Genomic DNA, 24,351 nt, shown 5'->3' on the forward strand with positions numbered 1-24,351 from the left:
TCGTACATGAATTCACTCTAATGGCGTGTCTCTCGCGATTCCAGTCATGCCAGGTTGGGATGTGTCATTGCTATTAACATCTGCCCTCTAATCTAAATCGTGCAGCGATCAACCCCCTTCTCTTCGAATCATCATTAATTCCAAACATTTGTCTATCGTCTCATTTGTGTAACTCTGATAGGACCTTAAAAGCGACCCATCAACCTAGAGACCCCGGATCACTCCCAAGAAGGTCGTAGGTTTGTGTCCCAAAGTCAATAAAGAATCTCAGAGCTTTTACAAAAAGCATCATTAAATGTATTTATTGTTCCGCATACATACGCAGACTTGTGTGCTCGTTGCAAAGTACATTACAAGTTGATGCACAGATGTCAAGTGGACAATGTCATATTGATTAACAGAAAGCACAAAATAGGAGAAAAACATAGTGTAAAGACATATCTAAGGAAACTGCGGTATTCGAACCTTCCACACGGTTGAGCGTTCGGCGAATCTGTGAGACCTGTTCGGCCAATGAGGCCCCCCTTTATTACTCTGAATTTCACAGAATGATGACACAGATTCTTTTCGTTGAGCGAAATGAATTGAATTCAAGTAAGTAATTCCCTACTTAAAACGGGTGATGCGCTAAAATTGGTGTTTCTACATCCTCTTACCACTCAGTTGATGCTCTCACTCCATTTGCAGTCTTCAAAAAAAAAAAGTAAGTTTATTAAGAACATTATTAATTTATTCTTAGTGTTGAAACATTCATCTAGTTTAAAAAATTGACGATGCAGATTGAATTTTAAATGACTGTCTATAGTTGCTTAACGATTTTATTTTTTTCTATGCAACCAGCTTAAATTATATAAATATATAAATTTTGCTGTGTTTTCTAAGCATTGTACCAACGCAAATATAATAAATTAATGTCACTTATACTTTATTATTTAACAGAAATTCTAAAATGTGCAGTACAGCATGTGTTAGTTGATCTTGACGTTACTTGATCACTTGGTGGTCAACTTAGACTAAAGGTCGGCTTACAGTCATTAATTTTAATGATGAATGAGTCATTAGTTTTTTTCCCTATCGTTTCTTACATTATGTTATTAACGTTAATGTTATCCATATATTTCTTATGCATTCTACTTAAAATAAAGATAAATGTAATTGTTTCCGAGTTTTTTAAGATTGTCAGAATGAATAGTTGTTTACAAATACTTACATTTAAGAAAAAATTATATTATACCCAATGCAACAATTTTTCAAATTTTCTTGTCTACTTACAAACCTATTTGTTAGTCTTTAAGTTTGGCTAAATGGTAAACTCTAAAAAGGGGCTTAGGATAGCTAATAATACTATTTTACCAGGGCATTCAAATTCTAATGCACAGTATAGAAAATTTTCTGAAGTTTGTTTATAATCTTATGGAGGGTTAAGCATAACATTTATTTTGAAACAAACTTAACTCCAGTGATCAACATAGAAAATAACAAGACTTCAGTAATTTAAACATCTCTATGTAACTTTTAGTTTTGCATATATATTCGTTTCCATCTAAAGTTATAAGGCTAAATAAATTTTAACTTACCTAGTTGCAAATATATTTTATGTATTCGGAGAATAGAAATTAAAGTAGTCTAATTCTTGATTATGTTGTATATTTCTAGTTTTCCCAATTGTGCACATTTTTTCTGAACGCTTTCTTTATTTTGATATTCGTGCATCGATTTCAAATACTGTTCCAAAGTAGAAATTCTCTTCACTTCGTAGTTTAGTTATAATTAAGATATCACAAACATTTAATAAATTATGCTTCAATCTAATATGTCTTGAAAGTGATTCTATTCCGAACTTTACGACACGATTTTAGATTTCTCACTGTAAGTTAGTACGTATTAAATCTATTCTAAGACTTAAAATTTTGAGTGTTTGCTGTAAGAAATACAGATTTTCTAGTTTGATTAGCTAAAGATTTCAAATAAACAGGTTAAATGTAATTATTTTTTAATCTCATCGAATTTAAGTTAATGTTATGTTTATGTTATGTTAATAATAACGTATTTGTATTGATGTTACTTGGAATATAGCATCTATGCTACCAGTCCTTAAATTTGATACGTCATTATTTAAGTTTCGATTTCGATGTTCCTTGCAATTTTGCGTAGATTTTTAAGTCCTTTTATTCACTATAAATTTTGTCGAATTATAGAGCAATAGTTGACCTTATAATGAAAATGCAAGCTTTATTACAAAAAAAAATTTATTGTGTTTATTAGTCTTAGGACACCTCTCCGAGTTTTTCATGTTTTCGTGGAATGAAAGGTTAAATTTTTCTTTAAAGCTGGACTCCCTGGTTATTGGACGTGAAATCAAACTTTAGGTAGGATGTTAGTTTTAAAAATACGACAATCTAACTTTTTTCAAGAAACATTTTAGAGAAATATTTTTCTTAAATTAAGCAAAATATAAACTATTCCAGATTTGTTTTCTTCAGTTGTAAAATAGAACTAAAGTTAAATTCCTTTTTGAAACAAAATATGGCGTGAATGATTTAATTGCTATTTTTTCCTTATCCAACCTAAAATTAGTTTATTTCTGCAGAATTGAAGTGAGGAGACATGGCCGAAGATAAAATTCCAACAACTAGTAATAAAGTCAACCTACGCATTCGGCACATGGAAACTTTAAGTAAGGGAATTTTATAAAATTTTGGTTTTAGAATTTTAAGAATTGTTAAAATTCTACATGTCACGCATATTCTCAAGTTTCTATTTTAAAAATTTATATGCTGTGTAAAGCATAGCCCTTTATACTAGCACTTTCTTTATTAAGTTTAAATTGTCTCTACTTACATTGAAAGAAAGATTAGCTGAATATAACGCATAAAAGCAAGATTAAATGACCTAAGTTACAACCAGATTCTAAGGTAACAGAATTTCTTAAAATTATCCAAACTTAAAATTTCCACACTAAGTATTTTTAATAAGAATACAGAAAAAGGAATTTATTTGGTAAGATAAATTCAAATATCTTAATCTCTAAAATAGTACATGTGTGGTTTCGTAAAAATTGGACCGTAGTATTCAGTATTGGGGTTTAAGTACAATACGGTTTAAATCTAAAAGTTTCGTCTCAACTTCACTAACTTTACATTTATATACACTGTCACCAGTGACAGTGTCGAATTATATAGAACTAAACTTACATTATCACTGAATTTACTTCATTTTTGAAATTTTTATGTACTTCAATCTGGTAGTGGTGCGCTTTTAATTGCTATGCAACAAGTGCTTTTGTGAACCGCACGTGACTTGACGGATTCCCTTAAAAGTACTCTACGGGTTATAATCACATTTTTTTAAAATCATAACTTAAAGTTATGATCTAATGTTTTATGATTTAACTAAGGGGCTGACGCTCACCTACTCCGATGGTTTCTTCGTAATAGTTCCTGGTAAAACATTTGAAATTATTTAACTAAAAATATATATAGTAAACACTTGTCCCGCCGCTTCCCACGTCCAACTATTTCCCTTATACTATTAAAATCTATTGGTGAACATAAATCATTTTTCTAAGTAAATTTTTTGAAATAACATTTAAAATTAAAAGTGTATTGCTATAACAAATGAACTGTCATTTAATATTTTTGCTTATGAAATGTACGATGAATGTTTTAAACAATGTTTGCATTCATCACTTTGAGCATGAAGCTGAAAGTTTAGTTCTAAATCAGTCAAATATTCTCTTTAACCATATTTCATAATAGTATATTAATAAATTTGCACCAGAAATATATGTAAGGTGGTTAATAAGATGAGACAGATTTAAGTAACTATCTTAAAATGTAGCGTAAAATTACATTATAATAATAATATAACAAGCCTCCTAAACTCTTAATGTAGAAAACAATCAAACTTAATAACAGTACAAGTAAATACCTTTAAATGAGGGATGCAAAACTATTTATCGGAAAACAATATCTTTTATGATTTGTATCAATTCTAAGCTTATGATGACAACCAAACCATTATGAAAATTAATGTGGGAAAACTAGATCCGACCATCTGATTTTTCTGGCCAATCAAAATGCAGACTATGGAAAAATTTGTTAAACCATTGTTTTCATGTTGTATAAAAATTTTGAAATCTTGAGTGTATTAAATAACCTTGAATATTCCCCAAGACTATTCTTTTTTATACTTAATCCATAAAACTCGTTATTTGTCAATTTCTCTAAACTTTGAACTCACATGCTTCGAAATATTGTAATATGAAATTATTGTTTAGAGTAAATTCTGTTATCGAAAGAACTCTTCTCGTGCATAACTATTTTCATAACTGACAAATTCTGAACATGGAATTTGTAAATTGGTTTATCTGTAAGCTAGTCTTGTAGTCAGACTGAAATAAGTTTAAGAAATTAATTCAGTTTGAATATTGATTTTGAATGTTTTAGTAAGATATCATAGTTGATAAAAAGTTCAGTCTAGAAACATTTAAATTCGTACTAAATGTTTGTTCACTTGTAGTGCCTCCCACAGAAGAAGAGATTTTAAATGGCGAATTGAGAAAACTAGCGCTGAAAAATGATATGTTGAAGGAAAGTATATCTGAATTCTTTGCAACATTCTTACTAGTGGTGAGTATTAACTTGAGTTTCTGCTTTATTAGCTGCCTTTAGATACCAGTTGGGTCCCTTTCTAAAAATTATTTTGTGCAACATATAAACTTAATGCTGTGCAGGCTGATTGCTAGCTATATTTTAATTCTTAAACCCAACACCTTAATTAGTTTTAAACAATTTATTAACCAAATCTTTTTTAAGTCCAGCTCCTTGTTCGTGCGAAAATACTTTGATTTCTATTTTAACTATCTTCAAGGAATATCCGTGATATCATCAAAATTCATTGTCTTAAATTTTCTTGCATAATAGTTCAATGTCTGTCCGGCAGCCATTAAATCACTCAAACTACCATAAGTGTGAGTTTGGGACATTTCAGCTCTCTAAGCAGAAGTATTAAAAAATTTCCATCTCTGTTTGGAGATAGAAAAATCGTATCGATGCTCCTATACCTGCTTAATTACTTCCTTACACACCCCTCGAGCATTAATTTGAATACCGTACAATATATATATTGGAAAGAGTCAAAATTCTAAATAAATTGCTAAGTAACTACTCAACACCATTTAAAGTGCTCCTTAAAACTACTTAACAAATATACCAGTTTATGGTGCAATTTAATCTACGGTTCTCTTACTTAGCATCAGACTCAAATTACCTTTTTAAAATAAAAACGTTTAATTCTAAAAACATTTCAACACTGAATAACATTTAAGTTATAAGCAAAAAGATTTTCTCAGGGAATTAAAATGAGGTCAGCAAGCTGGTTTGGAAATTTATTAGTTCCAATAATTACCTACTTAAATCTGAAATTTTACTCTATGATTTATAAATGTTCAAATGAAATTTTATCAGAAAAGGAATATCAGAAAAGGAATTTTATAAATGCTTATTCATGAATAAAGGATAGTAGATAAGTTCATTAAATTGCAGGAATTAGACATATTAGCAGTCTTGCATTGGATTAAGATCCCTTCATATCAAATATACTTAATTATATAAGTGTATGGTTCAAAATGAGTTTTTCAGTATGAATATCTAAAATAATAAAAAAAATCAAAGTCTGGGAAGTCTTGCAAATTGCAAAAGTTTTCGAAATTGTTTAGTTTTCCCCAATATTAACAGATTTACATATTTTGAATTTTTGAATTTCGGTACAATGGTGTAGAGGAAAATATTGTTTTAATACGATATATTAATCCGCCACTATTCTAAAGTTTTCTCTTCAGAATGTTAAGAGTTGTTGTTGTTGCTAATTCCCATCTGGTCTGACGGGGTCAGACCAGATCAATGAATCCGTTGACATTCAGAAAATCCGAAACCAGAATGGGAGAGGAATGAATGTCATTCCAGTCCAGCCCTAAACAGTTCAAGNTGTTGTGGACTGTGACACCCTCATTCACCCATTCTCGGTAAACTCTCGACACGGTTGACCTTGGGAAGCCGAATTCCTGAACCACTTCCGAAATGGAATGTTCGATGAGTCGGGCACCCACAACCATGCCGCGTTCGAATGCCGTCAAGTCACGACGACGTTGCATTTTACCTGATCACTCACACAGACACTTCAAGCAATGTCTAACACACAACTGAGACCGTCGCGGAGGCCACCAGGTGGCGTTGGTCACACGTGCTGTCCATCCACAAATCAGAGCCCTGCTATCCCATGAGTTTTGCTCAGTCAGTGTATATTGGAAAGAGTCAAAATTCTAAGTAAATTGCTAAGTAACTACTCAACACCATTTAAAGTGTTCCTTAAAACTAAAATATTTCTAATAAATACTAGTTTATGGTACAATTTAATTTACGGTTCTCTTACTTAGCATCAGACTCAAATTGTCTTTGAAAAAAAAACGTTTAATTCTAAAAAAAATTTCAACACCGAATTACATTTAAGTTATAAGCAAAAAGATTTTCTCAGGGAATTAAAATGAGGTCAGCAAGCTGCTTTGGAAATTTATTAGTTCCAATAATTACCTACCTAAATCTGAAATTTTACTCTATGATTTATAAATGTTCAAATGAAATTTTATCAGAAAAGGAAATTCTCGTTATTTTATAAATGCTTATTCATGAATAAAGGATAGTAGATAAGTTCATTAAATTGCAGGAATTAGACATATTAGCAGTCTTGCATTGGATTAAGATCCCTTCATATCAAATATACTTAATTATATAAGTGTATGGTTCAAAATGAGTTTTTCAGTATGAATATCTAAAATAATAAAAAAAATCAAAGTCTGGGAAGTCTTGCAAATTGCAAAAGTTTTCGAAATTGTTTAGTTTTCCCCAATATTAACAGATTTACATATTTTTAATTTTTGAATTTCGGTACAATGGTGTAGATGAAAATATTGTTTTAATAAGATATATTAATCCGCCACTATTCTAAAGTTTTCTCTTCAGAATGTTAAAATGATTAGTGGGTCCATTCCATGGCAGAGTATTAAAAATTTAACTAGTTTTTATTAATTTATATTTTATGGTAAAGTATTTGAAACATAGATTTGATGTTACAGAGAATGGCCGAAATCAAAAGACAGGCTGCTTTCACCGGTGATTGTCGACAATTACATAGTCGCTTTGGTGAATGTCCGAAATATTTGTTATATCCAATTTGATATTAATTTATTCATTGATAATATATTTATTCGATATTTTAGTATCAACACAGGGTAGATTAGGAGAAACATCAATGCTCAGAATACCGGTTAAATGCAGTGGCACTTGACCTTCAAAACATTGTAGGGCATACCGGACAGTGGCACTTAACTAGAACTAGTGTATCTCTCCGACATTTACCAAAGACCATGTGATTGTCTACATTCACCGGTGGAAGTCAGCAACCACCTATTTCTGTCATTCACAGTAACATATATCTTTCATGCATCTCGTTCTGAGCAATCTCCCCTTAACTCATTCCTTCATTATAAGTGTATACAGTTCAGTCTACAGATAAATTTGTCTTATGCGGTAAAAAAAAGTACTTTTAAAGTAGTTCAAACCCATTTTTGCGCTCTCAGGCTACATACTGAGGAGGCAAGCAGTCAAGAACAGATGGCTAATTTCTATGGGTGGGTGACAGTGTAAAGCTAGGCACGGATGGCGCTAGGGGGTAAGAATTCGTCAAACTTCCGGGTTTCTACTTCCGATTCATTTTTATGTCTAAGCTTGAAAGAGCACGTCATCCAATATATTTGTAATATTTACAAAATAACGTGTTCTTCCAATTTAAATTTTACCGAAACAAATGTATTCAAAAAACTCCGCTAGCACGCTATGATGCGACTCAAAAGAAATCTGTGATATTTTGCACAAATATAATCAAAGGGATAACACTCAAAGCAAACTTTTATGTTTTTATAATTTTCCTACATTTGTTTTAATCTCATAACCAGTTAAAATTTTGTAAATTACAGAGAACTCTTACAGATGGTAAAAAATTACGCGTAAATTTAAACACGGCTTACAATAAAACTTCCTATAATATTAAGCCTGTTCACACATCGCCTCGTAAGTGTACCATGAGTGGAGGGATACATCGGAAGCTTTCTAAATTTTTCCAGTTTTAGGAAGCTTGTTTTGGTTTACATTCATTAAACCATCTCTATTTTTGCGTTAAGAGGAGCAGACGTGATGTGCTGATGCGAAAATATGGGCCTCTCATATGCCTGACTTGCCGCCTCTATCCTCAGCGTGTTGCCTGAGGCATTTTGTATCTCTACTCTATTGTCCATGGCTCTACGAAATTTGTCTATTTTAACAGACTTGGAAAATCTCTAAAATAAAGTGGATAAATATCGGTAAAATGAATTAGTTTCCAGCATAACTTTTAAGACTTGGTAATTTTAATTTATTGAGATGGATGCAGTTTTCTTTCTTGAAACCAGAATGAAGACTATGTTGGAAGGTTTGAGTTTTGATTAAACTACAGTTGAAGCAAAACTTGAGCAGTCAAATGTTGAAATGCCTCATTCGGAAGTACACGGCAATCAAATCTGAAATGTTACTAAATATTAGAGTTCAATTATCTTATTCTTTCTACGAAAATTTTTCATAGTAGCATTTTAGCATTAGTCATTTTTATGTTGCAGGTAATTGATTCAGCTGACAGAATCAAACTGAGGAAATAGTTCCGAAATCTTCTTTTTAGCGGATTTTTGTAGAATATTTCAGGCTCAGTGTTGCATTTTAGTTTTATTGGAAGTTCCTATAAAATCGTTGAGCGTTGCAAACACTCAGGCCTATTGTAGATACTTGTTGACCGAAAAGTCATTTCTTTATATTTGCAACTGCACCTTGTAGGCTTGATTCAATTGGTTCAAATATAAATCGATCAAGCTACTTTGCTCGTTTGAAAAATTCGCTCATCTAGAAGATCTAGACTATTAATTTTCTATCGAGAACTTAGCTAAGCTATTTCCTGTTGATAATTCATTTTGTGTTTCAGTTCTTGGGGGATTGCGTCATAGCAACTTTGATGTTTGCCCGCGCCGACAATGTTGGTCTGGCTGCAGCACCCCTCGGATGGGGTTTGGCACTGATGGTGGCTGTTGCAGTCACTGGGAGAGCTTCTGGTATGTATGCAGAAATAAAGAAAACAATATCACCTCCACGTTTATTAGCTTATCTTCAAAACACTATAAACTACGAGGGCGCGCTTGCTTCTCATTTGCTCCAAAAAAAATTCTTCGTGTTAAACATATTAATACTTCTAAAATTAAATATTCAATCGAAAGATCACAATTGCGAAAGGGGTCTCGTAGATTGCTACCAATTCTATTAACGTTATTTTGCTAAATGATCAGTGCTACTCACACATACGATTTTGTAATAAATTAAATATTTAATTTTGAGCTAGTTATGTTTTCACTAGAGAATTTAGTAACTGAAATTTAATTTCCAATGCCTTATAATTTACTCATAATTTTAATTGCATAATTGTCTAGTTGGTCTTGTTAGTTACAAAGTTTATACTGAAACATATATTTTTGCATTTTAAGGTGATGATGGACATGTTTAATGGTAATGTACATGTCAACGCTTAATTTATACAAAAATTGAGGTAGAGTTAATCAAATGCATTTGAAATTAAACAAAACACATCGAAGAGTATCTAAAAATTTTATTACGCTAAAACTGCGGAGCAAGGAACTTTTTGAAGTTGTGAGACTATTGAAACATTCCATCAAGAGAAATTTTGCCAACGAAAACTACATATTGATGAATGGACCAATACAAATTCATTAACTTATAACTAACTCTATTAGGAAAACTGATTTAAGCGCATATTACTTAGTGAACTGTAAATTTTTTAATATTTTAAAAACCAAATAATGGATTTTTGAATGACTTTTCTTATTCTGAATGTCCTTAATTGGAAAACTGTCGAAGGTTTAGATATTATGGAACATTCTGATAAATATTTATTTGTTAAATGATAAGATTACTCGATAATTTTTTCCATCGCCTACCCTGATATTGACTTTTCTCGTTCGGATATGAGAAGGGCAGACTTGTTGGCCCCTCTCTAAAGATCACTAATATTAGTTGGGCCAACATTGCTCTCACAGTAACGACAGATAATACAGAGAAGGAAAACATCAATGCGTTGTACGGGATTTGAACATGGGACCTTTCTGACAAGAGGTCGGCTCCTTAATCACCATACGGATAACTCTATAATTAACATGGCTTTTAAGTTGAAGCCCTTAGATTTGAAATTACCAAAAACGTAAGAATTGGGCTCTAAAGGAAGCACGATAAATATTACAGGTTACCTTTAAATTAGGGATAATTTTTAACTTAAAAGATACCTTTAAATTCATGCTGATAAAAGCCGAAGAAATTTGAGTCTTTTCATGAGAACTGAATCATTCTGTTGAATGAAAGTTCACGAACGATAATTTGCGATTTTATGAATTTATAAATTTCTGGTTCATAATTTGTAAACTTTAAATTGCCAAATTTTGAAGAGTTTACTTCATAGGTACCACCACAGGGCGTGTCGGAGCTAATAGTCAAGTGGACTGTTATGTTTGGTAATTTTTTATTGAATGAGAAACGAACGCTGGAAAGCTACGCTTGGCGCATTACAAGCTCGCCAATGAGGGCGCGGACAGGGCGAACTTATGCGTCACCTCCAGTTTTCTGGTACGTGTATGTAGTTTTGTTTGGACAGATTTTGAAACAATGCTTAATAGTGAACCACTTAATTGTATACTTAAATCACTCCTGGGTAACACCTTGAGATAAGGAAGTCTCCGTCAGACCTTCCGTGTGGCTTTACGCTCGTATTGTGGTTTAGCAATGCACTGCTAGCAGATCGTAATAAGTAAAAACTTGTTTAGTAAAAAATTAAATTTTCACAAATAACAATGTAAAATTTTAGTTATATCGCATTTTACACTGTCAGTCGCCGATGACTGACCAGGCACTCGCTGTGGACCATAGTCTCCGTCACGTCACACAGTATGATAGACTCTTACAGCTAATGATCTTACTAACGTGATCTGAATCAGCTACTCTATGTATACGTATTTTTAAATACGCGAACTCTCTAATCGTTCATTGCCTGGGGAAGCCCTTCTTTCTTAATTAAACTGGATGAGGGATGGAATTTGAACTAAATTGCTTCGTACTTATATTTAAAGAGTAGATAATTATAGTGTGTGAAACAATTTAATTGAAGACTTGCAGAGGAAAACTAAAACAACCCATTTAATCTCTAATTCGTTTCTCGTAATGTTTTATAAACCTGTAGGCAAGTTTTCTATAAAATTGTGTGTTAAGATATTAAAATCAGTTTTTCTTAAGGTTGCCATGCCAATCCAGCTGTTACCTTGGCTTTTGCAACAGTAGGAAAAATAAAGTTGAATAGAGTTTTGCCTTACTTCTTGGCTCAATACCTGGGAGCACTTACAGCTGCTGTTCTGGTGTTTGCAGTATACTATGGTAAGTCTTCTCTCATAAATGTTTGTCTCTTTGTTTCATTTAACGTTGGACAGTTTGAGAAATCCAGTTACAAAACCTGAAAACTGCAAAACATTAGTTTGTCGATACTCCAGTTCAACGAGTATCGACGAACTCCTAGAGTTTAATATCTGTATAAACCTGGTTATAAAATGTGTTGAGGATTTTACTAATAACCCTCTTTTTGACCAACTGTTGTGGTATTCTATTGCAAATTACTATCAAAATTTGGAAAATTCCAATCAGGTGATTGGTTTTTGCGAAATATATTTTTTGAATAAAAATGAGTTTCTTTAACTCTTTTTTTTTTTTTTTTTTTTTTTTTTTTTTTTTTAATTCTGATTTTGAAAATTTTCACGTGGTAATGTACAATGCTCAAAATAAAATATAGAAAGTTTAAATAACCTGTGGCTCGGCTATCGGATTTTCACGTAATAACGTTTAATCTTAATGGTACGAGAAAATAAATTTAACTTAAAACTAGCGCAGACGATATTTAACTACACACGTACACTGAATAACCCTCGCTGACTGATTCACATTTTTTGTCCCTTAAAATAGGTACCTGTAAAAGAAAATTTAGACCTTAATAAAAAAAAATCTGGGTATTCCGTTACACCAATAAAATTAAAAGAATTAAATTTTTCGCACAATTGCAAAACTAATTTGAAAAAAGCCATTTGTAGAATGATTACAATTTTTATAATTTAATTTGTGGGTCAAAAAGTTTCGACTCGTAAGATACACAAATATTTACTTCGCTCTGAAACATGATTTATGACAGCTATCTCTGTTAATATACATGCATTAATATTACTAAAATATACGTTTCGGGAAAGAGTTTTAGATTAAAATGTTAAATTTTAAGAATTTTTATTTTGTGGCAATTTTTAAGGACTTTTTAGGTCCTCAAAACATAGGCTATATTTAATTTTATCAGTTTTAAATTAGAGATTTATCATTTAAATTTTGTATGATAGCTCTGATTTCCAATGAAATAGTAGTTTTTAATACAGTTGTGTTTGTAATTTGGCAGTTCCTTTTCTTTAAATGTTTGTTACTTTAATGCTAAAGAATAGAATTTGAATTTCTCTCCTGAATTTAAGTTTCTAGAAATAAGTTTTTTCCTTAGATTCTATCGGCGACTTTGACGGAGGCGAGAGACTAGTTCCACCTCATCTCAATGCAACAGCACAAATATTTGCTACCTACCCTCCCCCGCATGTCTCCCTGTGGGCCGCCTTCGTAGATCAGGTGAGTCAATTGAATAGAATATATTCTTTATACCATCCATTCAAAGTACTCTTAAGTGATTATCTTTATAGTGCAGCACCGGAATTAGAAATTTCAACAGCAATTGTAAATATACTTACCATATGAAATACTTATCTTAAATATTTCATGTGAAGCAACAAAACTTTCATAATTTTATCAGCGTATTAAAATAAGTTTGCATCAGAAAATGAAGAGAAATAAAGTCTAGTTCTAAATTTATTTTTTATGTCTACACATGCTGAAAATGAAAAACTCGCTGAATTAGTTTTAGTTGAAATGAAAGAGAAAGGATCTAACAAACAATGAGAATGGTTTTCAGAAATTTTGTTTTAATTTCCCACCGAACTTTAAAATTCAAAATAAAAAGTAAATCTAAGTAAGCACTAACGCAATAGTCTATGAAGCTAGACTGAATGCATAGCAATTTTTTTTTCTCCTTAGGTCTTATATTTTCCGAATTTAATTTTTTGCAATGAAATTTTGTTAGTACATTAATCATAGCAAAATTTTTCGAAGCAAGTGAACGTTCAATTAAGGAATACAGAATGTGCCACACGGTTAACTAATGAGCTACTAATTTTACTAGCTAACTATATATAAAGATAACTTAATCACATAACAGCTAATTTTTTTTTTAAATTATCCTCTCTAAGCCTTCTTATATAAACTAGATACAAATGGCGTATCTTATAACTAGCAAAATCTTTTACTTTCTTTCTTAATGACTATTGATAATTTTTGATGTGAAGCGCGAGCTTACAAAGATCTCTGGAGAAATCTAAATTATTTTTAAAATAAAAGAGAAACATTCGTAAAAACCACTTAAATTTGCTGTAAGATTCGAACTAATTGCAATTTCGAGCAAAGGTTTTTTAACAAAATTCTAAAATTGCATTTCTGCACCCTGTTGAGTGACCCGCATATTTTTTACCTCAAAGTAAACAGTAATTCTCTAAATTATAGAAAATTAAATATTTTATTCTTTCGCAATACAAATTTTTCTACACATCTTCGTAGTGTCAAGTTTCGAAGTTTTTAGTTTTTGCACAATAAAATGTAAAGGCCTGGTTTCTTAGAACAGGACGCCGTCAGCTGGAAATCAGCGCTAACCTCTGATTTGTCCATTTGTGAGTTTGATAGTATACGTNGAACTAATTGCAATTTCGAGCAAAGGTTTATTAACAAAATTCTAAAATTGCATTTCTGCACCCTGTTGAGTGACCCGCATATTTTTTACCTCAAAGTAAACAGTAATTCTCTAAATTATAGAAAATTAATTATTTTATTCTTTCGCAATCCAAATTTTTCTACACACCGTAGTGTCAAGTTTTTAGTTTTTGCACAATAAAATGTAACGTTAAATTATACTGTGACGGCTCTCATGCTTTATTCGAAAAAGATGCCATCGACTTAATAAAATTACTAAAACACTTTTGTGCGGTAAATAGGCCATAAAAAACGCATAACGTCTCACAAAATTTCACGAATAGCTATAAAATAGTTTCGCAACAAAATTTTAAAAAATTTTCAAGATATAGATGAGGACAGCGTAAAAAAAAATGTGTCTCGTAGAGTCAGAGTTGTGGATCCTCGTTCTGCTATTTGTTTTGAAATCATAGTCTTAGTGTCTAAGGAAATTACCTCCCTCTTCGCTTTTTTTTTTCTTTTTTTTTTTGCTCTTATCCATTTCCAGGTATTATGACAAAATAAAATCTAAAATTTTTATTTAAATAGAGAACAGATTTAAATTCAATTGAAATGAATCTGAATAGTCCTGGATTGTGAAAGTATCTTAAAGGATGTCTTAACAATTAAGACACACGTAACATTCTTTTATGAAATCGCTTTATTAAGCAAACTTATTACTTGCATAGATCAGAAACTAATGAAAAAAGTAAATTTCCACTTATTCGTTAAAATAAGCAAATTTCTAGTCTCAAACTATCTCATCAACTAAAACCTACTGACGCAATTATGTAAAGTAATGAAATACTCATCGAAAAACTAAATGGTCGATAAAACCTACAAGAGATCTTTGATAACTTCGTCAATTATGCTCCAATTTGATTAAAATTTTCATATTCAGAGTAAAAAATCGCACAAAAGACCGCACCAAAACAGGTTCGTCTGTAATTCTTTTTCTTAAGCAATTAATGATAGAGAAGAAACTATTTACTCAAATCATTCTACAAATACATTTGAGATTTTACTATAGATTCCATGCAGGTGGACTGGAAAGTGATTTCGATTGACTTTCAAGAACTTTATTCGCTAGTTTTATTCATTTCTTTTAAAAGGCCTTCCTCGGGTATTCTATTCGTTTTCATAAAATTTGTTTCATCTTAAACTGTTATGCAAAGTCTGGCTTCAAATCGGATGCTACTCTGCTCAGAACGTTATGTTCTTCCTGTTTCAGGTAATAGCTACAGCCATACTACTGATGGCCGTTGTGGCAATAATCGATCCAAAAAATCTATCCACACACAAGGGTCTTTATCCGTTACTTATCGGTCTTGCGTTGGGAGCTATTGTATATGCGTTACCATACAACTGCATGGCTCCTCTCAACCCTGCCAGAGATTTGTCTCCAAGACTCTTCACTCTGATGGCTGGATATGGATTGGAGGTCTTCAGGTATGTTCATCTTCTCTCCATAACTCAAACCTTCTTTTTCTCTTGTTTCACCGAATAAATTCAATCTCTAAATTTTCTTAAACTGCATGTGTTTCTAGAAATTAAAACGTTTCACAACTTAAATAGACTTTTTTTTCTAATGATTGCCTTATCAGCGGATATGAAACTTTAATGGTTTTAGAGATTAAATGCAGATTGATTTGATCAGACTATATTTCAACTAACGAAATGTGCATGCGTAAACTTTTTCGGCAGATTTTTACCATCGAAATACCCACAATCTGGAAGCATAACTAAATTAGGTTTGGTAAAAAAGTTCTGAATGTTTTGCGCATATCACCATGTCATTGGATATATTTTGTGCCTTTAAAACTATTCATTCCATGTAACAACATTTTGCTTTAGTTTAGTAAAGGACAAATTTTTAGATTTATAAGATTTATATTTTGCAATTCCAAAATGTATCCAATATTTATGGGTGGTACAAACTTTCAACTATTCTGCCTGAATCGTTTTTTATTTTTAAGATTGTGACAACCCATTGTTTGAGGGTTGATCTAAACTTTTAGAAAAAGGCAAATTTGTCTCATTTTGTAGTTTAGAATAGTGTTTATAATTTAGCTCCCCCCCCTCTGATCCATTCATTTTACATTTGAAATGGTTGTACTTGAAAATCTGGTCCTACCAAGAGATATTAAGATTGTGTTCACGACTGTACAGATAATTTGACTCTTGTCACGCTTCAAAATATATGCTGTGAATAGTACTGTTCCTTTAAATAAGGGTCGTTACTATAATTATCAGATGGAAAATACATTCACCCTGAGGCACGCTATTATTTTTATCTATACAGACTTCTGTTCGAAACTTTCTTTGTATTTTTGATGTTTATCACTAGATTCTTGAGTACGATCAAATCTATCTGTCAGTCGCAGAAAAATAAAACAAATGCGTGAAAATCTCGTCAAGAATAAAAATTCTATTGGTTATACTGTAAGTGTTTAATGGTAAGCAATGGAGTAAGCTAAAAATCTGGCAAGGATCTAAGGAATGAGCTAAATGTAAACATATTTTACCAATATATACTCTGCACTGCACCAAAAGCACGAATGTGCCCATTTGATATTCATGTTTTTGTTGAGAAGCCCACTATAGATCGTCAGAAAGGTTTCAAACTTAGTTTTCAAAAGTTAACTCTGTTCAAGGAAGGGTGTAGTTCCCCTAAGTAAATACTTGTTTGAATATCCCAGGGCTTTTTTACGGAACCTAGTTTTTTCAATTTATACCGTTATAGCTTATAATTTAATGGGCATGTATTGCACTAATACGTTAGCTTCCATACGTTCCCGTACGTAAGATTGAAGTAACTGCGAATGCTCTCTTTTATTTTAGATGCTACTTATGTTGGCGTTATTTGCGCTACAAAGTCAAAGCTACCAGTAAGCTGCTTATATCTGTTAAATGTTTCTGTTTAAGCCAATCTAACTAAATTTATAAACATGTAATACGAATTTGAAGAATTGTATCGAAGAAATTTAGAAATGAATCTTACAACAATCGGTTCATTCAATAGTTTTATTGTCTTTAATGAACTATGTTTGTCTAGTAGCACTTCTTCCATAAAAGAAAAACTATATAAAGTTTCGATTTTTTTGAATTATATTTAAGTATACAATTTAGTTAAAAGAAGTTAAATAGAAGTTCAATAATATTTTTTATATATTAATAAACTGCGTTCTTCATCACCGAATTCATCAATCTATAAACTACCAAATTTTCCTGCTCACAGATCCTCAGTTATATGTAGAGCAAAAGCATCTCGATTTGTATGCCACAGCCTCAAAGATCGTCCGTTGTAAATGTTTGATTTTGTGGTCAAAGTTGAAATGAGATTCTACTACCGAAGCTTTTTTTAACTTACGGATTTTTGCGAAATCTCTTATTTTCACTTACATAAGTTTGATATATTTTACGGGCGCATGCGCTTGGTGTCTTGCGTACGGAAGGTAACGTAAATTCGCGAAATCTCCCTAATATTTGATACTTTTGTTACAAGATTCAGTATATCCGCTCCTCTGTTTAATCCTTTAGAGAACTGAAATTATGAAGATTGAGATCGCTGCGTAAAGCTAATTTTCTATTCAGTTTCTGAAAAGGTATTTTTACAAATCTAACTACAATCTATAAAACTGCTTTAAACTTTTGAAAAAGTAGTTATATTTCCTTAATGTGTCAGACTGCTCATGTCTGTAGTCTTTTAAATCATTAACATTGAAAACTGTTAATATTGTTTGAGCCTGCATCAGATCACTGCTTCCTTGTTTATAAAGCCAGATACAAATCTTTCCCCATTCTAATACCCAGTCTCTTTGTAATTTTAAGTATATTTTGAATGCATTATAACTCAATCTGATATCTTATTTTTAACTTTGATAAAAAAAATGTTTAAATTTTGCTTCAGTTTGTCATTAGCCAAATTTTAAACTTTTTACGCTCTTTGCAAACATTATTCTCAATAACAAACTAAACTAAATCTGGTTTGTGAGAACTGGTTAGATTAATTTAGAAAATATGGAAACAGTTTTCAGTTAACATAGAAATATTGATCATGGAACATTTAGTTTAAAAATATTTTCGGAAAAAAGCTTGCGTCACTACATATTTCTACAATTTTATTTATCGATACCCATACTGGTTAAATTGGGAAACGATGAGTTTAAATATTTTGTTAATAAAGTTTTGGAATTTTTATCACCAGTAAAATAAAAGTTTCTATTTTTTTACAGCCATCGAAATTATGGTTATTTTATAATACCAATCATAGCTCCTCACATTGGGGCTGTTATCGGTGTCTGGTTGTATAAACTTGCTATAGAAATCCATTTGCCAGAAAATAAATCTTCCACTGGAGCTTTTAGAAGTAAGCATTTATAGATTTACTGATTTTTATTGTACTTACTAAGGGACAAAGCCCCCTGTTCACTACCGCTCACCAGCCCCGATTATTGCTTCGCAATTGTTTCTCGGCAGTAAAGTTTTTCTTTACAAAAGTTTGAATGATTCTCTTAGGATGTGTACTAAAAGAATTCTGTTTGCTTGTGCGCATTTATATTTTTTATAACCTTATATATTCTAACAAATTTGGGTAAGTTCACAATGGTTATTTAATATTTTGGCTTGCCAATCGGAAGGATATATTAAATACGATTTTTACGTACAACATATATAACGTACAACAGATTTATATATAGTTAGATTTAAAAATTTCTTGTAAGCAATTTAACATTTATAGATATGCTTTCCGGCTCATGTAATCTACTTTAGGAGTTACACTATTATGCGTGTTTAAGTGGCTGGATTAGAAAATACGTTTCAAAATATTTCACTTCAAAGTTCGCAATGCACAATCTTAACCGTAATTTTAATCGTGCTCATTTTCTACAAAAGCTTCGCATGAGATTCAACTAAAATCGTACCTACATTTAATAATTTCCATCACTTGACACTTATGTAGTAAACAATTTTCAGCTTGTAGAAATTCAGGCCTTGATCAGTGTTATCATGCACATGTAGTTGAAAGTCTCTAAACATATTTCAGTAGTCAATTTAAACTATTGTTCAAATGCACTTAATAGTTTGCTGATCACTTAGAAGTAAAAGTATTAATTTTAGAATTTATGAAAATTATTGCAAAAGTATTAAAGCATCTACTTTACATTTCTTCGAAGACCGGGATAGCCTGGTTGCTAGGGCATTGGGCCCATGACCAAGAGGTCACGAGTTCGATCCCCGCAGACAAGTCTCCCCGTGCAGTAAATGACTGGTGTACATTAATTCGGTCTACTCACAATGTTCCCATAACAAATCGTACTACTTGGGGTGCCGAATTGAATGGTGCTCGTTCTCTGGTTCAGGTCAAAATTGCGATCTAGGGATGGATGTATGAATAAGTCCGCTCTTTAAACGGCATTTGACGTGTGGGTGGCTGAAGCCTTATTCTTGGCCATAAAAAGGCACCCCTGAAAAACAAACACACCCTCTGCAAATTTGATCAAATGATGAAAAATCCTATAATTATGATTTTTCGGAGGTATTAAGGAAGCTTATTACTCGCCATAAGAGGAATTCCTTTAGGACTTAAACTTTTTTTCATCCGTGGCATGACCTGGTAAGAGAATTTTCATAGCCACGCTTCAAAATATATGCTGTGAATAGTACTGTTCCTTTAAATAAGGGTCGTTACTATAATTATCAGATGGAAAATACATTCACCCTGAGGCACGCTATTATTTTTATCTATACANTCCTCATTGCGCTAACGCGTTAAGGGGCGAGAAGAAAAAGATGAAGACAATAAAAACTGTATCTAAAAATATAAATTAAGCCGAAAAATTAGTATTTTGATTAATAAAACGGGATATTTAGAAATTAGGCTGTGACTTAATGTCACACACATTAAATCTGTCGACTCACAAAGTTCACAATGTTCCCATAACAAATCATACTACTGGGAGTACCGAATTGAATGGTGATCGTTCTCTGGTTCAGGTCAAAATTGCGATCTAGGGAAGGATGTATGAATAAGTCCGCTCTTTAAACGGCATGTGACGTATGGGTGGCTTAATTCTTGGCCATAAAAGGCACCCCTGAAAAACAAACACACCCTCTGCAAATTTGATCAAATGATGAAAAATCCTAAAATTATGATTTTTTGGAAGTATTGAGGAAGCTTATTACTCGCTATAAGAGGAATTCCTTTAGGACTTAAACTTTTTTTCATCCGTGGCATGACCTGGTAAGAGAATTTTTATAACCGTTCAAACAACTATTTATTCTAAAGCTATTCGTTTAGTACTGAGTTAAAAAATTGTTTAGAGCTTGTAGAATTATTACACCATATACAAAATGTGGGTATAAATCTCTAGTTTTTAAATACGCCATCAGAAATTTTCCATCCTAAACCAAAAAGTTGCATACAAAAAAAAAGCCAGATTTTGTCCCCCTCCCCCCCGGTTGTAATCCTTCTCGCTGTTGTCAAAATGACTGGGCGAAATTTTGCCTTTATTTCTCGTGACCATATCACCAGGCTGAAATGTTTAAAACAATTTTTGGCATGCTATTTTTTCTTCTGTTCGGAATTTTCAATTTATCAATCTAGAGATCAGATGATAGTTGACTATTTGTAACGAGTTTACAGTGCTTTATTCAATTAATGTCAGCCCTTTTCTAAAGCTGAAAATTACCCAAAGATTAAAAAAATGAGTACATTTATTATAAAGTAAATTAAAAACTAAAGGGCTCTTTTATGACAGTTTTATTATTTTCTGCGTAAAAAAGTCACAACACAGTAGTAAAATAAAACTTTATTTTTATCTAAAGTGAGAGAAACCTCTGAAGAGAGCGAGAATCTTGATGAAGATCCTAAAGAACCATTGATCCACATCGAACGATGAAATTTGCTGAAAGGTAATTCGACACTTACAATTTTTGCTTATTGATAGTTAAAATTGTACTCCTAATCTAATAAGTCTCAAAGTTACGAGATTTTCACGCTTCCCACTTTTTTTCATGCTTTCGGCTAATCTTTCATTTTTCCTACGGAAGATTTGGAAAGTTGGAATATACTTTCTTGTGGAGGGGAAAGCAAGATTCTTCAAAACTAGGGAAATCTCTTAATTTTGAGACGCTTATTTTATTTGCGAAGTAAAGCTAGATTCAAAATCTAAATTTTGGAGGAAAAAAAAGTCTTTGCAAATACAGTTTAGAATTAGTTTGTTACAAATTTCTTCAAATTGTATCGTAGATCTCATACGCACTGAGATGAAGATAATGGGGTTTTTTAAATAATCGTAGTTCTGTACTTAAAAGAATTCTAAGAATGTTTGATTTAATGTAAATTATTTCTTTATGGTGACAAATTTCTTAATTTTCCATGATCTCCAAAATTTAATTTGAGTTAATGTTGACTTTTTTTTGGGGGGGAGGGGTCTGTAAAAAAGGTTAGTTTACTTAACGATAGTCTGAGGTTTGTAATATTTTAATTAGCAAAAATGAAAGAATCTCTGAATCTCTTTAAACGAATACTTTCATTTTTAATGGCTGATCAATATTTCGCTAAAAGCTACAGTTAGATTTGATCAGAATCTATTGAAAGTTGAACAATAGAATAAATCTCTGAAAATGAGTCAGATAAATGAAAACAACAAGTAAATTCGAGAACTTTGCAGTCAAACTTGTTTACGCTAATTTTTAATCAAGTATAAAGTGTATAATCATGCAAAACTGCGCGGACTTTATATTGATAGCGCTGATTTCTCAGTTTAAAACGGTCCTAATGTCCATCTAGCTTAAAATTATTCAGATTGTGGGAAAATATCTGGCTTTAAACTGGAGCTCTTAACCTTATCAAACCAGCTCTCGGTTTCAGTTTCACCGCACTTCATGAACAGCTCTGCTTGTTGTGGCATTCGTTTTCCGCAAGTATAGAGTTTTGTTCTGTATTCAAATCCTGTAACAAACAACTCTTACAAAGTTTTTAGAATATGTACCCTTCTCGTCTTGATATTTAGACATGGTTTTTTGGACACTGCCAATGAAATTCAAAAGAATAGATTTAAATCAAATTTATTCCGGATTTTTCAACTGAACTTAAGTTGAAATTATAAAATATTTTTAAAATCAGCTTACAGCCACGAAATGTGTTAGCAGTAATTTTTAAATATACATATTAGTGTTGGAATTTAAATATATATTAGTGCTTAAAATTCTTACTTTATACCGAATTTACAAGAGACCCAAAACCGGCTTGATAATCTTTATTTCTGGAATAGTGATTTATACCAAGAATCCAGGAAAATGCTTCTTCAGAATAATTAAGAAGCAAGATTTTTCAAAGAAAATTTCGTTATGTTACATATGATTCTTAATAAACTCTTCGGGTGAAAGAAGGGGGTGATTTGAAGGGGGTGAATTTAATATCTTCTAGACAAGGCAGACATTTTTGTGATTATTTTTAAATATTGTTCAAGCTGGCTTAAATAAGACTAATCCAAAGACATCTGACTAATTGTTTAGAAGTTATAAGCTTTTTATGTACGAAGATCAAACTTCTGTCCTTATTGATTAGTTTCATATTGCCATCTAAACATATGAGATGGTTTCCTATCTATTGTCTTACTCTAAATCTTACTATGCATAAGTCAATAGAAGCAATTCTAAACATGCATGTCTTTCTATGTATAAAGAGTACTTTTGACACGCATGTATACTCTCTACATTGCTATTCAGGAACTTTCTGAACATCCAAGGCACATAGTCTGAATTTGTTATATTCTATTTATCTGACAATCGGGCTAATGTCTTAGAAGTTTTATGTACTAAAGTAAAATTTCGTGCTAGTTTAAAATATCGTTCTTGCACTTATTTACCCATATTACATTGCTGTACAGATGTGAGGTATTCTTTAATATAAATTTTTCTCGCGTTATTGAATGAGACGATTAGCTAAGGGCTAATATTTCAGAGATGAAGTTTATATTTTTGTATAAAATGTGCTAATTCAGAAATGCATTCATCATGAAATCCCTAAACTTCAAAACTATTAATCCCATGAGCTCTAATTCTCTCATTTGATTAAACATAAAATTTCATCTCAATGTACCTTACATGATTAGATAGCTCGTAGATAGGAAAAGTGTACATAAGTCACGTCAAAAATGGTACTTTTGTACACAAAGCTCACAACTTTTAAAACTCTGCGTGTTCTATTGACTTGTATATAGTCTCTCTCGATTAGACTTTGAAAAATACGTCGGAAATGCATCACTTGCGTTTCTCAAATTATTCCAATTTCTTTCAAAGAAGCGAGAATAGAGTTGCGGAGTTTACAAGAATCATAATAGCATGGCAGAGCTTTTTGTCAAATCTTGGGAATTCTTCCGACGAAACTTCCTTTTTTTTTTTTGTTAACTACTGACTACATTCCTGAAGTAAGGAACCATGAGATAGGCTTATTGGGGGGAAAACGCGTCGACAGAGCTAGAGTTCAGACCAGTACGTCTATATGCGTCTGACGAAAATTATAGCGATTGTTCACATTAAATCTATGAAATTTAATGCTATCAGTTATTTCAAATTAAGTTATTGAATTTTATTTTAGCAGACTGCAGCACCACAGGAGCAAGTTCATGAATGACTGCTGATAAGGAAGAATATATTGAAAGAACTTCTCTAAATTCAAGTTTTCAAACAAATTCTTCAACTTTGCGTTTATTTCGATTTTTTAACTGTTTACATTTTAATGTTTAAGTTTTATATTTTTAGATAACAAATATCATAGATATGTTCTTTAATAAATGTTTTACATTTTGATTCAAAGTGTCGTTAGCTCCTTTAACTCCAGAACACTTTCAAATAGACGCATATTTAAAAGCAATTAAGAATTTATCTAAATTGAGTTCTCTACATTTTAAGTATAGGAAACTATCAAACACGCCTGGATCAAATAATTTTGCAATACCACAATATAAACTATAGCTACCAATTGTATCAATAGTTTACTCTAGTAAGTAGCAAAATAGAGAGTTATAAATGTGACAGATTTAATGATCGTAATCTCTAATTTTGTTTACTTTGATAACTGGCAAATCTGTTATCCAGTTTATGGTTGCCAGTTCCAGTTATGGCTGACAACATTTAGCCTCTTTTCGAACATTATCTTTGTTTCAAGGTAAGAATTATTTTTGATTTCAGATGACACCGCTTGGAGGTAGTTAGCACAGCAATTCTAATAAATTATACCAAGCTTTACAATCATAGTACACTATTAAGAATTAGTTATTATACAAATAAGGAAATA

General features: G+C 31.7%; 1 protein-coding gene across 4 annotated transcripts; it reads left to right on the top strand.

Moving 5' to 3' along the window:
• The first annotated feature begins 592 nt into the window (after positions 1 to 592).
• Positions 593 to 23,870, top strand: LOC107443479 (aquaporin-9). Of its 4 annotated transcripts, none has more exons than XM_043050483.2 (10): positions 593 to 703; positions 2,591 to 2,677; positions 4,522 to 4,631; positions 9,064 to 9,190; positions 11,430 to 11,567; positions 12,718 to 12,839; positions 15,277 to 15,494; positions 18,281 to 18,414; positions 20,874 to 20,960; positions 23,656 to 23,870. In XM_043050483.2, the coding sequence occupies exons 2-9, from the start codon at positions 2,608 to 2,610 to the stop codon at positions 20,945 to 20,947; spliced, it is 993 nt and encodes a 330-aa protein (XP_042906417.1). In that variant the 5' UTR covers positions 593 to 703; positions 2,591 to 2,607; the 3' UTR covers positions 20,948 to 20,960; positions 23,656 to 23,870. The 4 variants fall into 4 exon arrangements, with proteins under 4 accessions (XP_042906417.1, XP_042906416.1, XP_071038005.1 ...); XM_043050482.2 differs by having other exon boundaries at positions 594 to 703; positions 23,653 to 23,870; XM_071181904.1 differs by lacking the exon at positions 593 to 703 and adding an exon at positions 778 to 1,019 and having other exon boundaries at positions 23,653 to 23,870.
• The last annotated feature ends 481 nt before the right edge of the window (positions 23,871 to 24,351 follow it).

The sequence above is a fragment of the Parasteatoda tepidariorum genome, chromosome 6 (genome assembly GCF_043381705.1).
Source record: "Parasteatoda tepidariorum isolate YZ-2023 chromosome 6, CAS_Ptep_4.0, whole genome shotgun sequence".
Classification (NCBI taxonomy): Eukaryota; Metazoa; Arthropoda; class Arachnida; order Araneae; family Theridiidae; genus Parasteatoda; species Parasteatoda tepidariorum.